This window comes from the organism of the source record quoted next (genome assembly GCF_019968955.1).
Source record: "MAG: Porospora cf. gigantea A chromosome Unknown PgA_NODE_608_length_14043_cov_351.861, whole genome shotgun sequence".
Taxonomy (NCBI): Eukaryota; Apicomplexa; class Conoidasida; order Eugregarinorida; family Porosporidae; genus Porospora; species Porospora cf. gigantea A.
In genome coordinates, this window is record NW_027151796.1 from 1 (window position 1) to 14043 (window position 14043).

The following is a 14043-nucleotide window of genomic DNA, read 5'->3' on the forward strand; positions in this document are numbered from 1 at the left end:
TGGTGGGCCTGGCTTGGCCTAGCACCACCTTTTCCGATATGTCTCTGTCAGCGTTGCGCCTCCGTTTGCTGTTCTTCTCCGTACGGAAGTCGCGCTCGATTTCTCGCTTCCGGTCGCTAGCCATGCGCCGCCGGCCCTCGACGTCTGGTCGGCTAGCTCTCGCCTGCGCAGCAAGCTCCCGGAGTTGCTGCTCACGGAGCTCCTCCTCCTTCTGCTTCTTCATGGTGAGCATTTCTCGCCGAATCCGGATTTCTTCGCGCGCCTGTCGCTCTGCTATGTACAGAGATTCACTCAGCGCCGTGAACTTGTCGTTCACAGAGCTGAACTCCAAGTTACGGCCATCAGCTACAAGTCGTTTGTCCAGAGGAATCGTATAACCCTTCTGATTTTTCCAACTGGATACGCAGGGAGGCACCTTCCACTCCTGCTGGTCCTGCAGCGTCAGCTTCTTCGGCGGGGAATGCAGAATCGCAGGCGGAGGACTCGGTGGTCCACGAGGCATACGTTTGTGACGAAACTTTGGAGGATCAAGCGGGTCGGCTTGCTTCTCAACCATCTTGATTATTCTCTGCTGGCAATCAGAGTTATGCCCAACACCCTGATTACCAGGTGTATAACGAAAGAACTCAGGCTTAACAATTGCACTCCTTGTCGCACGATCCAGTTGAGTCTCACTGTTAACCTTGTCGAGAGCCCCCTCTAGTGCCTTTTTGGTGCGGACAATGTTCACGGCCTCATCCTCCTCCGAAGGCTTCGATTTCTGCCCAGGGACGAACCACTGGGCTGTGGCGTCCTCAGGTCTCGTGAGCATCGCCTTTTTCCCCCCATGAGTCAGCAAGCTGTCGAACTGGACTCGACCATCATTGGTGACCGACATCACAGCTGTACGCCGGAGCTGGTTGGTGCCCCTCCCCATCTCCAGCGGGTACTGCAGAACTAAACACTCTGGAAAGGCGCCACCTCCGCCGAAGTCCGCCTCCGAACGAGGAACGAATCCTTCCCGGCGGCCGTAGGCCGGGGCGGCCTTCAGGGCGACCTCCGAAGAGGGAAGTGTGATCCCCAAAGTGGCCATCAAGTGAAAATGGCGATTTAGATGAGTAGCAACGCTACCGACATCACCCAAGTCTACGAACGCAATCAAGAAGCCACAGTTTACTGCGGCAATCTGGACAGCCGCGTAGACGATGAGGTGCTCTGGGAGCTCTTCGTACAATGCGGTCCCATTCGGAACGTGTTTGTTCCTCGAGACAAAATATCTGGCAACCACCAGGGTTTCGGATTTGTAGAGTTCCAGACAGAAGGAGATTCCGACTACGCGCTGAAGGTCATGAACATGGTAAAGCTCTACGGCAAGCCCTGTCGCTTAAACAAGGCCAGTCAGGACAAACGGCAGCTGGAGGTTGGCGCGAACCTGTTCATTGGCAATCTGGACGTCGAGGTGGACGAGAAACTACTCCATGACACGTTCTCCGCGTTTGGCACCTTGTTGTCTTGGAAGATCATGCGTGACCCAGAGACAGGATCGCACAGGGGGTTTGGGTTCGTTGCTTACGAGTCTTTCGAGGCTTCCGACGCTGCACTTCGTGCTATGAATGGCCAATTCATGTGCAGTAAGGCGATATCAGTGTCATACGCCTACAAAAAGGACACTAAAGGCGAGCGTCACGGGACTGACGCAGAGAGGATACTTGCCGCGAACCGCCCTGACGGCCGGGTGTTTGGGGCGCCTACGGGGCCCACACCCCTAGCAAGTATGCCACCTCAAATGATGCATCAAGGAGTTGGTCACGCGCCGAGCTTCCCTCCCCTAATGCCTCCCGGTGTGCAGATGCCACCGGCGATGCAGCCGGGGATCATGCCAAGAGGAATGCCACCCTTACCAGGTCTGCCTGCGGGGATGCCACGAGGAATGCCACCCTTACCAGGCCTACCTCCGGGGATGCCGCCACCCAACATGCCGCCACCCAACATGCCACCACTCAACATGCCTCCACTCAACATGCCTCCACTCAACATGCCTCCACTCAACATGCCTCCGACTGGACTGCCTCGTGGCGTGCCGCCCCCTCTACATAGACCCCCGCAGATGCCACCTCAAGCGCGATAACTAGAAGCCATGAAGGATCAATCGACAGGTGCTAGTAAAAACGACATTAATGCAAGCACCCACCTTTGACGCGTCAACCCTGCCCGCTGGTGTTCAGATGGAGGACCTCAGCCTACCAGCGCTGCAGAACAACCTAAAGAAGCTGCACCTAACGAGGGTCATCGCAGCAATCGCGGCCGGCGTCTTCTCTGGGGCCACTGGAGTGTCCGAGCTGCTGTCAGGATTGGTAATTTACGCCATTGCCATCGCAAGCGTGTCTCTGGCAGTCTACGCCTCTCTGGAAGCCAGTGGCGGCACGAAGCAGTTCTACTTGAGAGCAGCTGACGTCTTTACCACCGGAGTTTTTGGACAAGTCCTTCTGTACTTCGTGGTATGGACACTGGCATTCGACTGCACTTGGATATTCGCGTAATCAGTGACCAACTTGGGGTAACATCCACTTTGTAGTCAGATAGGCAGCAAGAACGTGAATGGGGAGGTGGATGAGGAAGAGGTCTGGCCGTCCATAGAGAATAGAGGCAAACAGAGTCCCGTCCAGAGCGCCCATTGCGGAGCCCCAAGGCTCGAACCGCAACCGCTGGTTAAGTTGAATCAGAATGATTTTGATGCCATTAGAACCTGGTTGGTGGGTCCTCATATCAATCAGGAGGGCCATGCAGTGCACCATGGCAGCGAGGAACTCGTGAGCTACATGACAAAGTAGCAGGATTCGAGAAGAGGATAAGGGATTCGTGACAAACGAACCCCCAATGCAGGACCAAGCGTACATAAACCGAGTAGCCGTCTGCGCAGGCGGAATCTCACAGGATCCGTCTGCGTACACCTTCTGGAGTGATGGCAACAGACCCATAGGAGGGTCCTTCAGCATGGGCAGAACCTGCCAACTGGTGGCCAGGGCTACCGTCGCAATGGTTGCGAAAACGCAGGTCAAGTCAAAAGACGCCTGCGTCATGACCCACGACGATGGCCTACATAGAAGTGGTTGATTGGTTTCATGGGATTGGCCAAGAATCTGAGCATGCTGGACCGTTGATCCCAGAGCCGCACCAAAGACGGCTCCGAAGAGAAGCTGCTGCGTGACCGTAGTACGTTGTCAAAGAGGACTCGGCACACAAGACCCACAAACAGGCCAGCGAATGGGTGCGGCACGCCCTCGAGGATGCGGGAAACGTCCAGAAGCCTGCTCTTGAGGTAAAGGTCGTGTGATTGGATGAAAGCAGTCAATTTGGAGGGCCCTCCACCGGAAGTCAGACAGTTCACGATGGACGGGACTACCCAAACGTTCAGCAACACAAACACGCCTGTACAATAAACCGTTCCCAGGGCCCTCAGCACCAGACTGGGCACCGTTAGGTGGGAAGAGGCCTTCAGCTGCGATGTGGAGCTCGCTGGCGCAGCCATCTACAATGATTGAATATATGATTTTCTCACGAACACTTGGGACTTATGCGTTCAATCCTTTCTGATCTGCTTCGCGACAGAGTCAAACAAACGATATCCTACGGGGTTCTAAGCATTGTGTCTGGAGATCCTTTGGGGTGTGTGATGGCCCAGTATTCGACACGTGAACACTGCGGCGACGCCTTGCTTCTTGAGTGCGTTGAAGGAGCAGTGAGTGTTCTAAGGTCAACGGAAGCTCGGAATGTTTCGGAGGTTGTGAATCTAATCTCTCGGCTTTTTTCGGAAAGTCGGCGAGAGGCGATGCACATGCAAGAGATGTTTGACGCGGCCTGGTTCCTCGTACTTCAGCGATGTCGCGCCATATCTGCACTTTCACGGTGAGCCAGGCCAGTGCCCAAAACTCAGTTTCCTCATTGCAGTGCTCCCCACTGTGAAGCCGACACACCCCCTTTTGGAACCAACTCGCCTGGTGTGGGCCAAACTCCAGGCTCATGACTCTGAGATCGAGTGCCTCTTGTCGTTCGAGCCCCCTGATCCACTTGTGGTGGTGGAGCGCTTAAGCCAGGATCCCTGCCGGGGCCCCTGGTGGGTCACGGAGCTCAAGACAGCTTGTGCCTCGTTGAACGTGTCCCCAAAGGCAGTACTTTCGTTGGTGAAGATCACGCTGCTGGATGTGGCAGCCTGGCAGGCTCTCAGCATCTGGTCACCGACCCTTCAAGTCGACGCGGATGTCGCCCTACTACACTGTTTGGATTTCCGGATGGCTCGGAGACTGCAGCTACCTCTACGCGCCGACGAAGCGCTCCGGCTCGAGGTGGGAATGCGCTGGCTGTCTGCTCGAAGCCATCTACCTAGCGCGGCGTTGACGTCAGCCGTCCTCTCTCTGCCCCATGCTCAAGGCTCTCGGCTCCGTTTGTGCCTGCTGCAGTGCGTACGTGCGTCCATTGACGGTCATCGACTACGCCTATCAGATGTGCAGTCGAGCTGGCAAGGCTGCGACGATGATGCCCATCGCAGTGCTGTGGAGGTCCACCACACCACCGGCCGCCAACCCCTCTCGGGGCTTTACCACGCTCACAGACAGAAGGCTACTCAATGCTTGGAGACAATCAGCGCTGGGCCGCTAACGGGAGTGGATCATAAGGCCATTCCAATTGCGCTGGATGTGCTGTCGTCAAGTTCATTGCATGAAACGGGAGCTTTAGCACTGCTACGTTGCAAAATCCCAGGCTTCCGAGAGATCACATGAGAGGCCCCACAACAGTACGCATACACCAGAGGATTTCTAATGAACTTCCGTCGCCGCAAAAAACCTCAAACAGATGGCTTTCGTCGAGCACAATATGGTTTTCAACATGGCATGCACTACAGAGAGAGGCTGAGGTCATGCTCAGACATGTGGTCCCGCTCTGATGCTCCTGCACAGACCGAAAGCGTGCCCATGGCCCTTCGGATGCTCGCAGCTGACGAGCGAGAGCCGTCCATGTGCTACCTACGGCTGAAGCTGCCCCTACGGTTCATCGGAGGCGTTGTCTGTTCGCTCAGGGACCGGTCCACAGACGGAGCTAACTTCTTGGCGTTCACGTCATCGCCATCTCAGCCATCCGACCTCGCGGCGAGGTTCTTACTCTGTCCGCCTGATCTTGGGGGTGTTTGTGATGTTTGGCCCACAGCGCTGGACATTCACTTGGAAACGGTGAAGTGTCCTGAGGCTGCTGCTCCTTTTGTGGGTTCGCTGCTACAAACTGTTGTGAAGCACCACTTGGAGGAACAGCAGAGAGAGAACAACCCACCCCAAGCAGGCTTGCCGGAAGCTCTGTCAGTCAAGCTTCATGGTCTCCATTCAATGGCGACGCCCAAAGGTGTGGCGTACTATACGGGCTGGACTCTCTCGGGAAACAGGCAGAAGCTCTGGATGCGCATTCTGGCGATCGTCGAAGACTTTCGGAACCAGGTAAACTCGCTGAACGCCGAGGTTGTGCGTCGCGATTTGTTTTCACTGGAGTCCGCGCGCAGGAGGGAACCGCTGTGGAGCAAGATTGTTCTCCGACGTTTTACAGGAGATTTAACGGACCAGCAGGAGGCCGCGAGACGTGAACTGAACGTCACTGGCATGCCAGCGTGCGGTCTCGCAGTATCATCTCTCCGTCTCGAATTCTCTCAGTGGCTTTATGAAGCTGAGCCAGGTCGTCCCGACTGCTGCCGCCGTAAGGTCGTTCGGGATGAAGATGGTTGTCCCTGTGACGTGCAGATCACAAGTGATGCTTATTCGTGATTTTCTATGTCTAGGTCCAAGCGGCCTCGTTCAGACACCGAAACCAAACGGTCACGTCAAAAAAGGGACTCTCCAAATTTTGAGACTGGACTGAATGTCGGCGACACGAATATCACCGTTAGACGGTCTGTCGAGCCGCAGTTAACTCGCGAGATCTTGTCACGGATTCCTGCCCGTGAGGCACAGATGGGGGACGACGACTACTTGTTTAGCCTAAAGATGAGCGCCACGCAGGAGGGCTTGGAACGAGAGGAGTTGCGTCCTAATGACCAGGCGCCTTCCTCGGAGGAGGAAGATGTCGAGTGGCTTACGCAGCTGACTCCGGACCTGCAGGAGCTTATGTCGACGTTCTTAGAGAAGGCGCCCATCGCAGTTGAGCCCCACAAAGCCCTTCAGGCCGTGCTGGCCTTGATTAATACGGACGGGAGCCTGGACGACATTAAGCACTTGCTGGGAACCGACGAGCTGGTCGAGGCCCTCCGAGAGGCCGCTTCCAACAGGCAGGGGCGCCTGCTGGCGCAGAGTAAACGCCTCATGTCTGTGTCTGTGTCAGCTCATGTGCTGAAAGTCCTAATCCATGTCCTAAACTGGCTTGCCTACGATCTCGGAGACTCTGTGCAAGTCAGTCCGGAGGTATCAGATCTCCTTGGCACGCGCCTACTCGACTTGGTGCCTACCCTCTGCCAGTTCTCCACCGCACCGGCCGTGGCATCGTTCACCGGACTGCTCCCTACACACATGTTGCCCTTTGTGCTGCACACACAGTCCATGCCCACGGACATGAAGTTTTACGTTTTGAAGCTGGTGCTGTTGTCGGGTCATCGCTCATGGAGCAGGCGGAGTGTGGTTTACAACGTCTGTGAGTACTCGTTGCGAGTACTGTTCTCCCCCCAAACCGCACGAACAAAGTTTAGAGAGCTTATGTTCGCAAGCAAGTCACCCTCATTCGTGAACATGGTCAAGCTCTGGGACGGTGTGGCACAGTGGGAGATTCTTTGGTCAACGTACCTGTCTGCTGAGAACCTGTCTACTTCCCGGGCCGCGCGTCGCCAGCGACGATTCAACCTGCAGCAGCTGCGAGATGGCTTGCACGACGTCCGGCTGCAGATGGGAAAGCACCTGGCCATCGAAGCCCAGGATGGGCGTAGCGCTCGACCAGTTTTCCTTCGGGTGTGGCTACATCTAGTGTTTTCCGAAATGTTCCTGTCCGAAGAGCCGTTTACGTTGGAGGATCTTGCCGTCGATGCAATATGCATGCTCCGGTGTTTTAGGGCCGCCTCTGAGGTCAATCTGGTCCACCTGTCACTGCTCTCTCAAACGCTGTCCCTGGTGAAATCCATGATGACGGCGTCTCGCTTCTCCAAGATTCCACCGTTAGTGGCTGGTGTTCGCCTTGCGGGTCTGGTGCCATTTACGGTGCACGAAGAGCACGCTGATTGCATATTAGAGGGGTTTCTCCGTGGGCTACACGCGGACTCGGAGGCGCTGCAAGACTCCTTTGGCCTCCTGAGTTCTATGGCGTTCAACAGTCAAATGCGCGTGTTGCAGGCCGCAATAGAGACGACGCCAACTAATGTGGGCGCTTGGGTGACGTTGCTGAGGACTCTTGTTCAAGGGTTGGACCCCTCCTTCGCCAGAATGGAAGGGCTAAAAAGGTTGAAAACGTTCGCGAGGGAGTTCGATTCGGTCAGAGACTCTTGGGAAGAGCGTTTTTTCGTTGCAAGCACTACCGAACTGGACAGCTGTGCTATCCCTCCTCGCCATCGCGTGGCGCTGCTTCTAGCGGCATCTCTGGTGTCTATCTTCTTCGTGCACTGTCTGGACTTGACGCTGGGTCTCTGGACACTGGTGGCGGCTGGAGTCGAGGTGCAACTGGTTCCCCAAGACGCCGACGACAACCTTATGACTAAGGGGCCCGAGAGCCCCGCAGCGGTAGAGTTAGCGGGTCGTCTGCAGGTCGCAGTGCAGACCATCCACCAAGTGCCACTAATAATGCTGTCTGCGAGGCCTGAGACAGCAACGTCAGGCATGCTAGTCTATCGTGCCCCTTTCCTGTGGTTACTGGAGTTTTTGATCGACTACGACTAATCACTTCTTCTTCTTCCCGAACTTCATCACGCCGCCGAAAAGGCCTTTCTTTGTGGACTTCTTCTCTGAGAGGTGTCGAACGAAATGCATATCTTGCGACGGTTGCTGCAACTCTTGGAACATATTGTTGTTGTCCAACGTGGTGGCTTGCTGCGCCGTCTTCTTTTCAGCGGCTTCCAGACGCTTACGCTCCTTATCCATGTCGAACTTCTCGTTGAGCTGTGCAAGAATGTAGGGTTCTTCCCTTAACATGACCAGGAAGTCCGTTATGTGCTCGAATATGTTGACGTTCGTGGGCTCGCGATCCTCGCCTGCCTCCTGACCTCTGAACTTGGACAGCAGGCCTGCTCCTCGCGTCTGGTCTCGATCGTCATGAGGTCGAATGTCCATATCTTGCACCAGATTGTTTTTCTCGGCAAAGTCTTCCAGACATTGCATGTCCTGATCAACCACTCGAATTTCATGCTCATAGAAAACATGGCCCTCGTACCCCATTTGAACCAGCATCAGCATCCAGGCCTTTACCAACTCGTGTAGCACGAAGGTGAGGAGGTCCAGCTGGAAAATACTAGGCACCTGGTTGACGAATTTCAGCACGGTGGACTTAAGGTTCTGGATGATGGCGGCGAACGTTTGGCTGCCGAAGTCTGAGGCGGGGTACATATCCAGGAAGATGTCCTGGCCCAAGTCTGCATACACGATTCGGGAGGCGATCAGAGAGCACACGTCCCGAGCCTTCAGGACGAGATGCTGCCTGCACTGGACGATCACCTCCTGCAATAGTTCCTGCATCTTCTGGATCTCTGTGTCGCTGATGCCAAATCCTGCGACCGTGTTCATGTCCCTTTCCGTAGTACGTACTTTCTGGGCTTTCGAAGACGCCGCCTGATCCATTGATCTGTGGATCTTGGTCCAGTTGGGGTCTCGGAGCTCAGACTGTTCCACAGCAAGTCGGAGAAACTTCCGGCCAAGATTCGGCAGCTGCTCGCAGAAAAACATCAGGTTGTACAGCCTAACGAGCATGGTGGGCAGGGGAGTGCCCGCGAAAGCCTTTTGTACCCCATTCACCAGAGTAGCAGTGTGGTTGCCGAAACGCTTGCGCATCTCTTCCACTTCGGGCACCACTTCGTCGACGTCCTTCTTCGTCTTTTTCTTTCTTGAGCGAGCGTTGGCCTTTTGCGTCGGGTTCCAGTTGAGATCCTCAGCGCTATGCATGTTCAAGGAGGCGTGATTGTTGGTAGGTCCCAGTTTCACAGCGTTGGGGTGCAAGTCGAGGTCATCGAAGAACTGCGTTGGCTCGGCTGGCGCCTGTGTCTTGCTGTCCACAACGACCGTTGCAGTCTGAGCGTCGGCGTCGCCTTTGGAGGACTTGTCTTTCTTCATGCCGAGAATTCCCAGCAAGCCCTTGCCTTTTTTTCCCTTCTTGTGTTGTCTGGCTTCCTCGTCACTGTCCTCGCGTGGCATAGGGTTGAGCAAGTTGTCCATCACGCTCTGCGATAGGGCGACTACGGCAAGAAGATGGGTGTCCTGGCAACTGTTCACGATGAACTCAGCATACTCCTGGGACAGACGACTCAAAAACTGCAGGAACGAAGGCAGCACCCACTCCAATGGCGCATTCAAGTCGCAGACTGCATCGAATATCGCATTAGTGAACGAGAAAAGGTCCACTGCGGCCACTGAATGCAGCTCCGTAGGAGGCTGAATCGGTTGCCACGTTTCGGATTTCATGCACCGCAGGAGCACATCCTCCACGTTGCGGAAGCGCTTCATCAGAGCAGAAGTGATGCCCGTCTCCAACACCGCGAGCAGGTTCTCCTGGTCGAGAAATCCATGAGCCTCGGTCACCAGCGTGACCTCTCGGCACAGACGCTCGAATTCTGCGACGCCCTGCAGAACCAGGTCTCCATGTGGAGGGATATCGTCAGACAGCCAGTGATTGTACTTGACCAACGTCTTGATGGCGTTGATGATCAGGTGGCGGGCTGTGCACATAACAATCAGCGCGTGCTGGTTCCCGGGGAGAAGACGGCCCCAGGCTGAGGGGAAAAACTCCAGCTCTCCTCTCAGTTCCTCGTTGAACTTTAGGAAGGCCTGTCCAAACCGACGAAGGTTGTCACCAAGCAAAGTCATGGCGTGGCCACAGCCGTCCTCATCATGCAGGTCCTCGAGTTCCTCCTGTGTGGCTGGGCTCTGTATCTCCTCCATAGCAGAGGCGAAGATACGCTCGAACAACTTGTCGATAGTCTTCTTAATGAAGTAGCGGAGCAAGTCGTAGTTCGGCGACGGACCTATGAGCCAGGCCGGCAAACTCTTGGGGGGGTTGTTGGGGTCTATACTGGGAAGGACCGGAGGCTGTTCCAGGTCGGAAACGAACATTAGAGCGTTCATCTGAGAGTAGAGCTTCACCATAAAGTAGAGGGCGTCTGCGTCCAGGCGTGACCTGTAGTCCATGAGACATTCGGTCATCTGGGTCCGAGCTCGTGCCGACAGCAGTCGTCGCATCAGCATCTCCGTGACAACACGCTCCACACGTGAGGGGAACGTCAGCGAGATGCCCTCCGGCTCTTTTCGAATGGTTTCGATAGCGGTGTAGATATTTCCGTCCTTGTTCACCACGTTGAAGTCGTTGATATCCACAACGAACCAGTCAGGGTCTGTATGCGACTTGTAGAGGTAGCGGTACTCATCTTCTGGCCTGTACTTCCTGTCATCGTGCGGTACACGGAAATCAACGCGCGGCTTTTGGATCAGTGACTCGTAGCTGTCCATGGGAGTGTTGTCGATGATGCGGTCCATCAAGAGGGCGGCTGGCGACTTGTAGTCTTCACCCTGGGAGTTGTCCTCAAGCTCCTTCGCGTCGCTAACCTGGGCTACCCACTTTGGAAAGGACTTCGATATCACGTACATAGACTTCATCAGGTCAGCGCTCAGTGGTCTGAACTTCTTGTTAGCTTTCGCAGCCGTAGGATTGTCGTCCATGTCCAAGGCAGTAATATCAACCGCCTCCGGAAGCTCCAGCGTTGCGTACCACAGTGTCTGCACCGATATGACACAGTACGTCTCGTAGGATATGAGCCCCATGGAAGTGGGCACCTCATCGATTTGGGACACGTCCATGCCGTGCTGAGCCATATGACCCACCAGAAAGAACCCTTGCACCAGCTCCTGAGCCTCGTGGCGTAGCTTGTTCTGGGAGCCCGAGTCGAGCGAGACACGCCACAAGTAGGACATCAGAGTCATCAGAATGGGCAGCTCCATCGCCCAGTAGACGTCGAAGGAGCCTATTGGGAAGCTGGTGCTGTCGATGATCTTCTTCAGGTCTCGCTTACTTATGGCGTACTTCTCCTCCTCCGCCGAAGTATCTGATTCTTCCTCGACGTCGGCTCCCTCATACTCGGCAATGTCCTTCCGAATGACAGAATCCAGCTTGGACATGGCAGTCATGCCTAGTATCAGCATATGAATGCTCTCAGCGTTCCTCAACAGGTCCACGCCGTCCACTGCAATGCCCAAGCTTGTAAGTACTTCGTCGCAGTTGTCTCGATCCACATCGACACCCCACAACTGCTGATCGACGGCTCGCGCCAGACCAGTAACGATGCTCAGGCAGTACTCGGCGATGCCCAGCAGTGGCCATAGGTTGTTGCGCAGGTTGGCATTATCTCGGTGGTTGAAAACGGGAAGTCGGCCCAGTATTGGACGGTACCAGATTCCTTTCTTCAAGTCCTCCCGGAGCCACTGGTACATGCCTTTGTACTGGGGGAGAAACTTGCTCAACCTCTGCAGCTTGGAACACAGAGCGCAGTGCAAGACGTGCAGCTGCCGCAGCATCCACTCTTTGCAGCGCGTATCAGTACCCACGTCATCAACACCTTCGACGGCGCCAGGGCATTTACAGTTGTACCAGGACTCCATCAAAAGCACCGCGCGGTACCGAATATCTAGGGCGTGAATGTTGGTGTGGTTCCGAGTGTACCCCGACTGGTTGGGAAGTGTCAGGTTGTGCACCACTGTGTTCAGCGAGCGGGAGATGCCGAAGGTAACCTTGGCCAAGCTCATTATACGCTTGATAATGAAGAAGGCTATCTCTAAGACGAGAATAGGTTCATCATCCTTGGCTCTGTACGGATCTTTGAAGTTTCTGGGATTGGATTCTTCTTTGGCAAATACGTCAGAACCGACGTAACTTTCTGGCTTGAGAACCATCACGTCTCGTTGCATTATGTCTTCCAACTCGTACGACTGCATACTTCTCTCTATCACAGAGAAGCAGAGCAACACCAGCTCGTAGGTCATGAGTTTCCACTGGAAGTCATCAAGTCTCTTGGTGCCCAATTCCAGTGCCAGGTTGGCCTCTATCTTCGACATGTCGAACTCCGAGAAGTTCGGCGCCTTTACGGGAAAACACTCATGTGCCTCCTCGCACTCAATGTCACTGAAGAAGTCGTCGCGGATCCACGAGCCGTTCCGGATATATGGGGCCAACGACAGGTTGCGGTAGCACAGGAGCGCCTCTTCGTGGCGACGCTCAAGCTCGATGAAGATCTGATAGGTCTCGCTGGTTCCAGTGGGGAGGGGGACGCGCAGAATGTCGTGCAGCTGGGGCACCAAGTCGGTTACGTCCCAGCCGCGGTCGTCCGCACTAGGGGCAGGTATTTTCTGGTGGCGGAGCTCAATCGAGTCGCTCTCTTCGTCAGACACGTGTGCTTTGATTCGCTGGATCTCCTTGAACTCTTCCAGCTGCTGCGCGTCGTTGTCCTCCGTGGAGAACGACTCTCGATTGGAGGGTAGGGCGCGAATATTGGATGGGCTGGCATGTTTCGGGGGAGAGCGGACAGAAGCTGGCTCCTCAGCTTCTGGCCCATTCTCCGCTCTCCCCGTGGCTTTTCCCGATTCGGCTTTGTGCTTTTTCGACGCGGGTGGCTTTTCTTTCTCGCGAGGCGGACGCGATTTCTTTGTAGTCGCCACTCTCTCGCGAAGGTCAGTGTTTTCGGTCTCGAGGTCAGCGATTCGATTCTCTAACGTAGAAAACCGCTGCATGAGAACCTGGCTCCATACCATACCTCATCATTCTGCTCTGTAAGGTTGGCTATTTCGTCTCGCGTGAGAACACTTGTCTTGTTAGCTCGTTGACTGCGTGAACGGTTACATCGGTACCCACATTTCCTGTGCGGCATCGAAGCCGATGCCCTGTTTCTTGGCGACGAATGCCTCAAAATCCACGTGAGGGACAAAGTTGTCGACAGATTTGGCCATGCTCACCAACCCGTCGCGTTGATTCTGGAAGGCCTCATACGCAGAGCGTGTCGAATAGCGAAGGGACACATCGATTGCGCTGAGGCGATCGATTTCTGCATGTAGATTGTTGCTTTCCCTCACCAAGTTGGTTGTAACCGTCGGCATTTAGTTCGTTGGTGGGTGTGGTAGGTTCGGCATCTGGAGGTTGTAAGGCGTGCAGTTTATTGGTGGCCACGGAGACCATTTCTCGCGCTCTCTCAACTCTCTCCTCTGCGGCATGCCGCAGCTCGTCACTCAGAGTGTCCCCAAACCGGCTCTTGAGTCCGTCAAGTCCGGATGTGGAGTCCCTGAGCTCGTCCTGCGCGAGCTGCATCCTCTCGTGTGCCCTCTTCAGCTTCTTGGCCATCTTCGGATCTGAAAGATGGGCGCGAACTGCAGGACTTTTAAAGTCCTTCTTCAGCGTTTTGAGGGCACCTCTGAGAGGAGGGAGAGCTTTTTTTTCGAGAGAGTCGCACATGATATCCACACTGGAGGAGTAGGCTCGGAGGAAGTGAAGGAATCCCTCAAGAGAAGTCTGCACGCCAGTCATCTCGGCGGCAGGACTGCTCTTGGTTTCCCTCAGGCTGGTTTCTGCCTGCGACACGACGTCACTTAGGCCGGCAGCCAGTTCTCGGAAGTGCCGCATAGCGCCCACCTCGACTTCCTCCAGTATGGAGCACGTTTGCACGCCCGTCTTCATCTTCCGTTTGATAAATGCCGAACCTCCCTGCTCCGCAAGGAGGTCCTTGAATGACAGCATACTTGACTTGGGTTCCAGTTAAAATTAATTTTGAAATAGTGGAGTGCGCCATGTGAAAGAGATGTTGATGTGCCATAGAGTGTGTGTCCCGTCATCTAGATTGGATAATAGCAATATTTAACGCATGTCGAA

At 55.1% G+C, this 14043-nt stretch overlaps 9 protein-coding genes across 14 annotated transcripts; 5 read left to right on the forward strand and 4 right to left on the reverse strand.

Moving 5' to 3' along the window:
• KVP18_002526 (uncharacterized protein) lies at positions 1 to 1072 on the reverse strand (the record flags this gene model as incomplete). 2 transcript variants are annotated; one of them, XM_067953471.1, is made up of 1 exon in its annotated part: positions 1 to 1072. In XM_067953471.1, a coding segment is annotated over one exon (1072 nt), but the record flags the coding sequence as incomplete, so codon positions are not given. The 2 variants fall into 2 exon arrangements, with proteins under 2 accessions (XP_067807396.1, XP_067807397.1); XM_067953472.1 differs by having other exon boundaries at positions 29 to 1072.
• Positions 1073 to 1093: 21 nt separating this feature from the next.
• On the forward strand, positions 1094 to 2107 carry KVP18_002531 (uncharacterized protein; the record flags this gene model as incomplete). 2 transcript variants are annotated; one of them, XM_067953479.1, is made up of 1 exon in its annotated part: positions 1094 to 2107. In XM_067953479.1, one exon carries the CDS (start codon positions 1094 to 1096, stop codon positions 2105 to 2107), a length of 1014 nt encoding a protein of 337 aa, XP_067807404.1. The 2 variants fall into 2 exon arrangements, with proteins under 2 accessions (XP_067807404.1, XP_067807403.1); XM_067953478.1 differs by having other exon boundaries at positions 1328 to 2107.
• A 49-nt stretch (positions 2108 to 2156) lies between these two features.
• On the forward strand, positions 2157 to 2519 carry KVP18_002530 (uncharacterized protein; the record flags this gene model as incomplete). Its single annotated transcript, XM_067953477.1, has 1 exon — positions 2157 to 2519. One exon carries the CDS (start codon positions 2157 to 2159, stop codon positions 2517 to 2519), a length of 363 nt encoding a protein of 120 aa, XP_067807402.1.
• On the reverse strand, positions 2520 to 2975 carry KVP18_002527 (uncharacterized protein; the record flags this gene model as incomplete). The annotated part of the gene is made up of 1 exon (XM_067953473.1): positions 2520 to 2975. The coding sequence occupies one exon, from the start codon at positions 2973 to 2975 to the stop codon at positions 2520 to 2522; it is 456 nt and encodes a 151-aa protein (XP_067807398.1).
• An 80-nt stretch (positions 2976 to 3055) lies between these two features.
• Positions 3056 to 3508, reverse strand: KVP18_002529 (uncharacterized protein; the record flags this gene model as incomplete). Its single annotated transcript, XM_067953476.1, has 1 exon — positions 3056 to 3508. The coding sequence occupies one exon, from the start codon at positions 3506 to 3508 to the stop codon at positions 3056 to 3058; it is 453 nt and encodes a 150-aa protein (XP_067807401.1).
• Positions 3509 to 3808: 300 nt separating this feature from the next.
• Positions 3809 to 4757, forward strand: KVP18_005173 (uncharacterized protein; the record flags this gene model as incomplete). The annotated part of the gene is made up of 2 exons (XM_067949553.1): positions 3809 to 3885; positions 3914 to 4757. The coding sequence occupies 2 exons, from the start codon at positions 3809 to 3811 to the stop codon at positions 4755 to 4757; spliced, it is 921 nt and encodes a 306-aa protein (XP_067807405.1).
• A 111-nt stretch (positions 4758 to 4868) lies between these two features.
• On the forward strand, positions 4869 to 5783 carry KVP18_002525 (uncharacterized protein; the record flags this gene model as incomplete). Its single annotated transcript, XM_067953469.1, has 1 exon — positions 4869 to 5783. The coding sequence occupies one exon, from the start codon at positions 4869 to 4871 to the stop codon at positions 5781 to 5783; it is 915 nt and encodes a 304-aa protein (XP_067807395.1).
• A 6-nt stretch (positions 5784 to 5789) lies between these two features.
• KVP18_002528 (uncharacterized protein) lies at positions 5790 to 7871 on the forward strand (the record flags this gene model as incomplete). 2 transcript variants are annotated; one of them, XM_067953475.1, is made up of 2 exons in its annotated part: positions 5790 to 7715; positions 7747 to 7773. In XM_067953475.1, 2 exons carry the CDS (start codon positions 5790 to 5792, stop codon positions 7771 to 7773), a joined length of 1953 nt encoding a protein of 650 aa, XP_067807400.1. The 2 variants fall into 2 exon arrangements, with proteins under 2 accessions (XP_067807400.1, XP_067807399.1); XM_067953474.1 differs by having other exon boundaries at positions 5790 to 7871.
• On the reverse strand, positions 7872 to 13911 carry KVP18_002524 (uncharacterized protein; the record flags this gene model as incomplete). 3 transcript variants are annotated; one of them, XM_067953466.1, is made up of 4 exons in its annotated part: positions 7872 to 12908; positions 12938 to 13007; positions 13036 to 13225; positions 13254 to 13911. In XM_067953466.1, the coding sequence occupies 4 exons, from the start codon at positions 13909 to 13911 to the stop codon at positions 7872 to 7874; spliced, it is 5955 nt and encodes a 1984-aa protein (XP_067807392.1). The 3 variants fall into 3 exon arrangements, with proteins under 3 accessions (XP_067807392.1, XP_067807393.1, XP_067807394.1); XM_067953467.1 differs by lacking the exons at positions 12938 to 13007; positions 13036 to 13225; positions 13254 to 13911 and having other exon boundaries at positions 7872 to 12914; XM_067953468.1 differs by lacking the exons at positions 7872 to 12908; positions 12938 to 13007 and having other exon boundaries at positions 13165 to 13911.
• Positions 13912 to 14043: the final 132 nt, after the last annotated feature.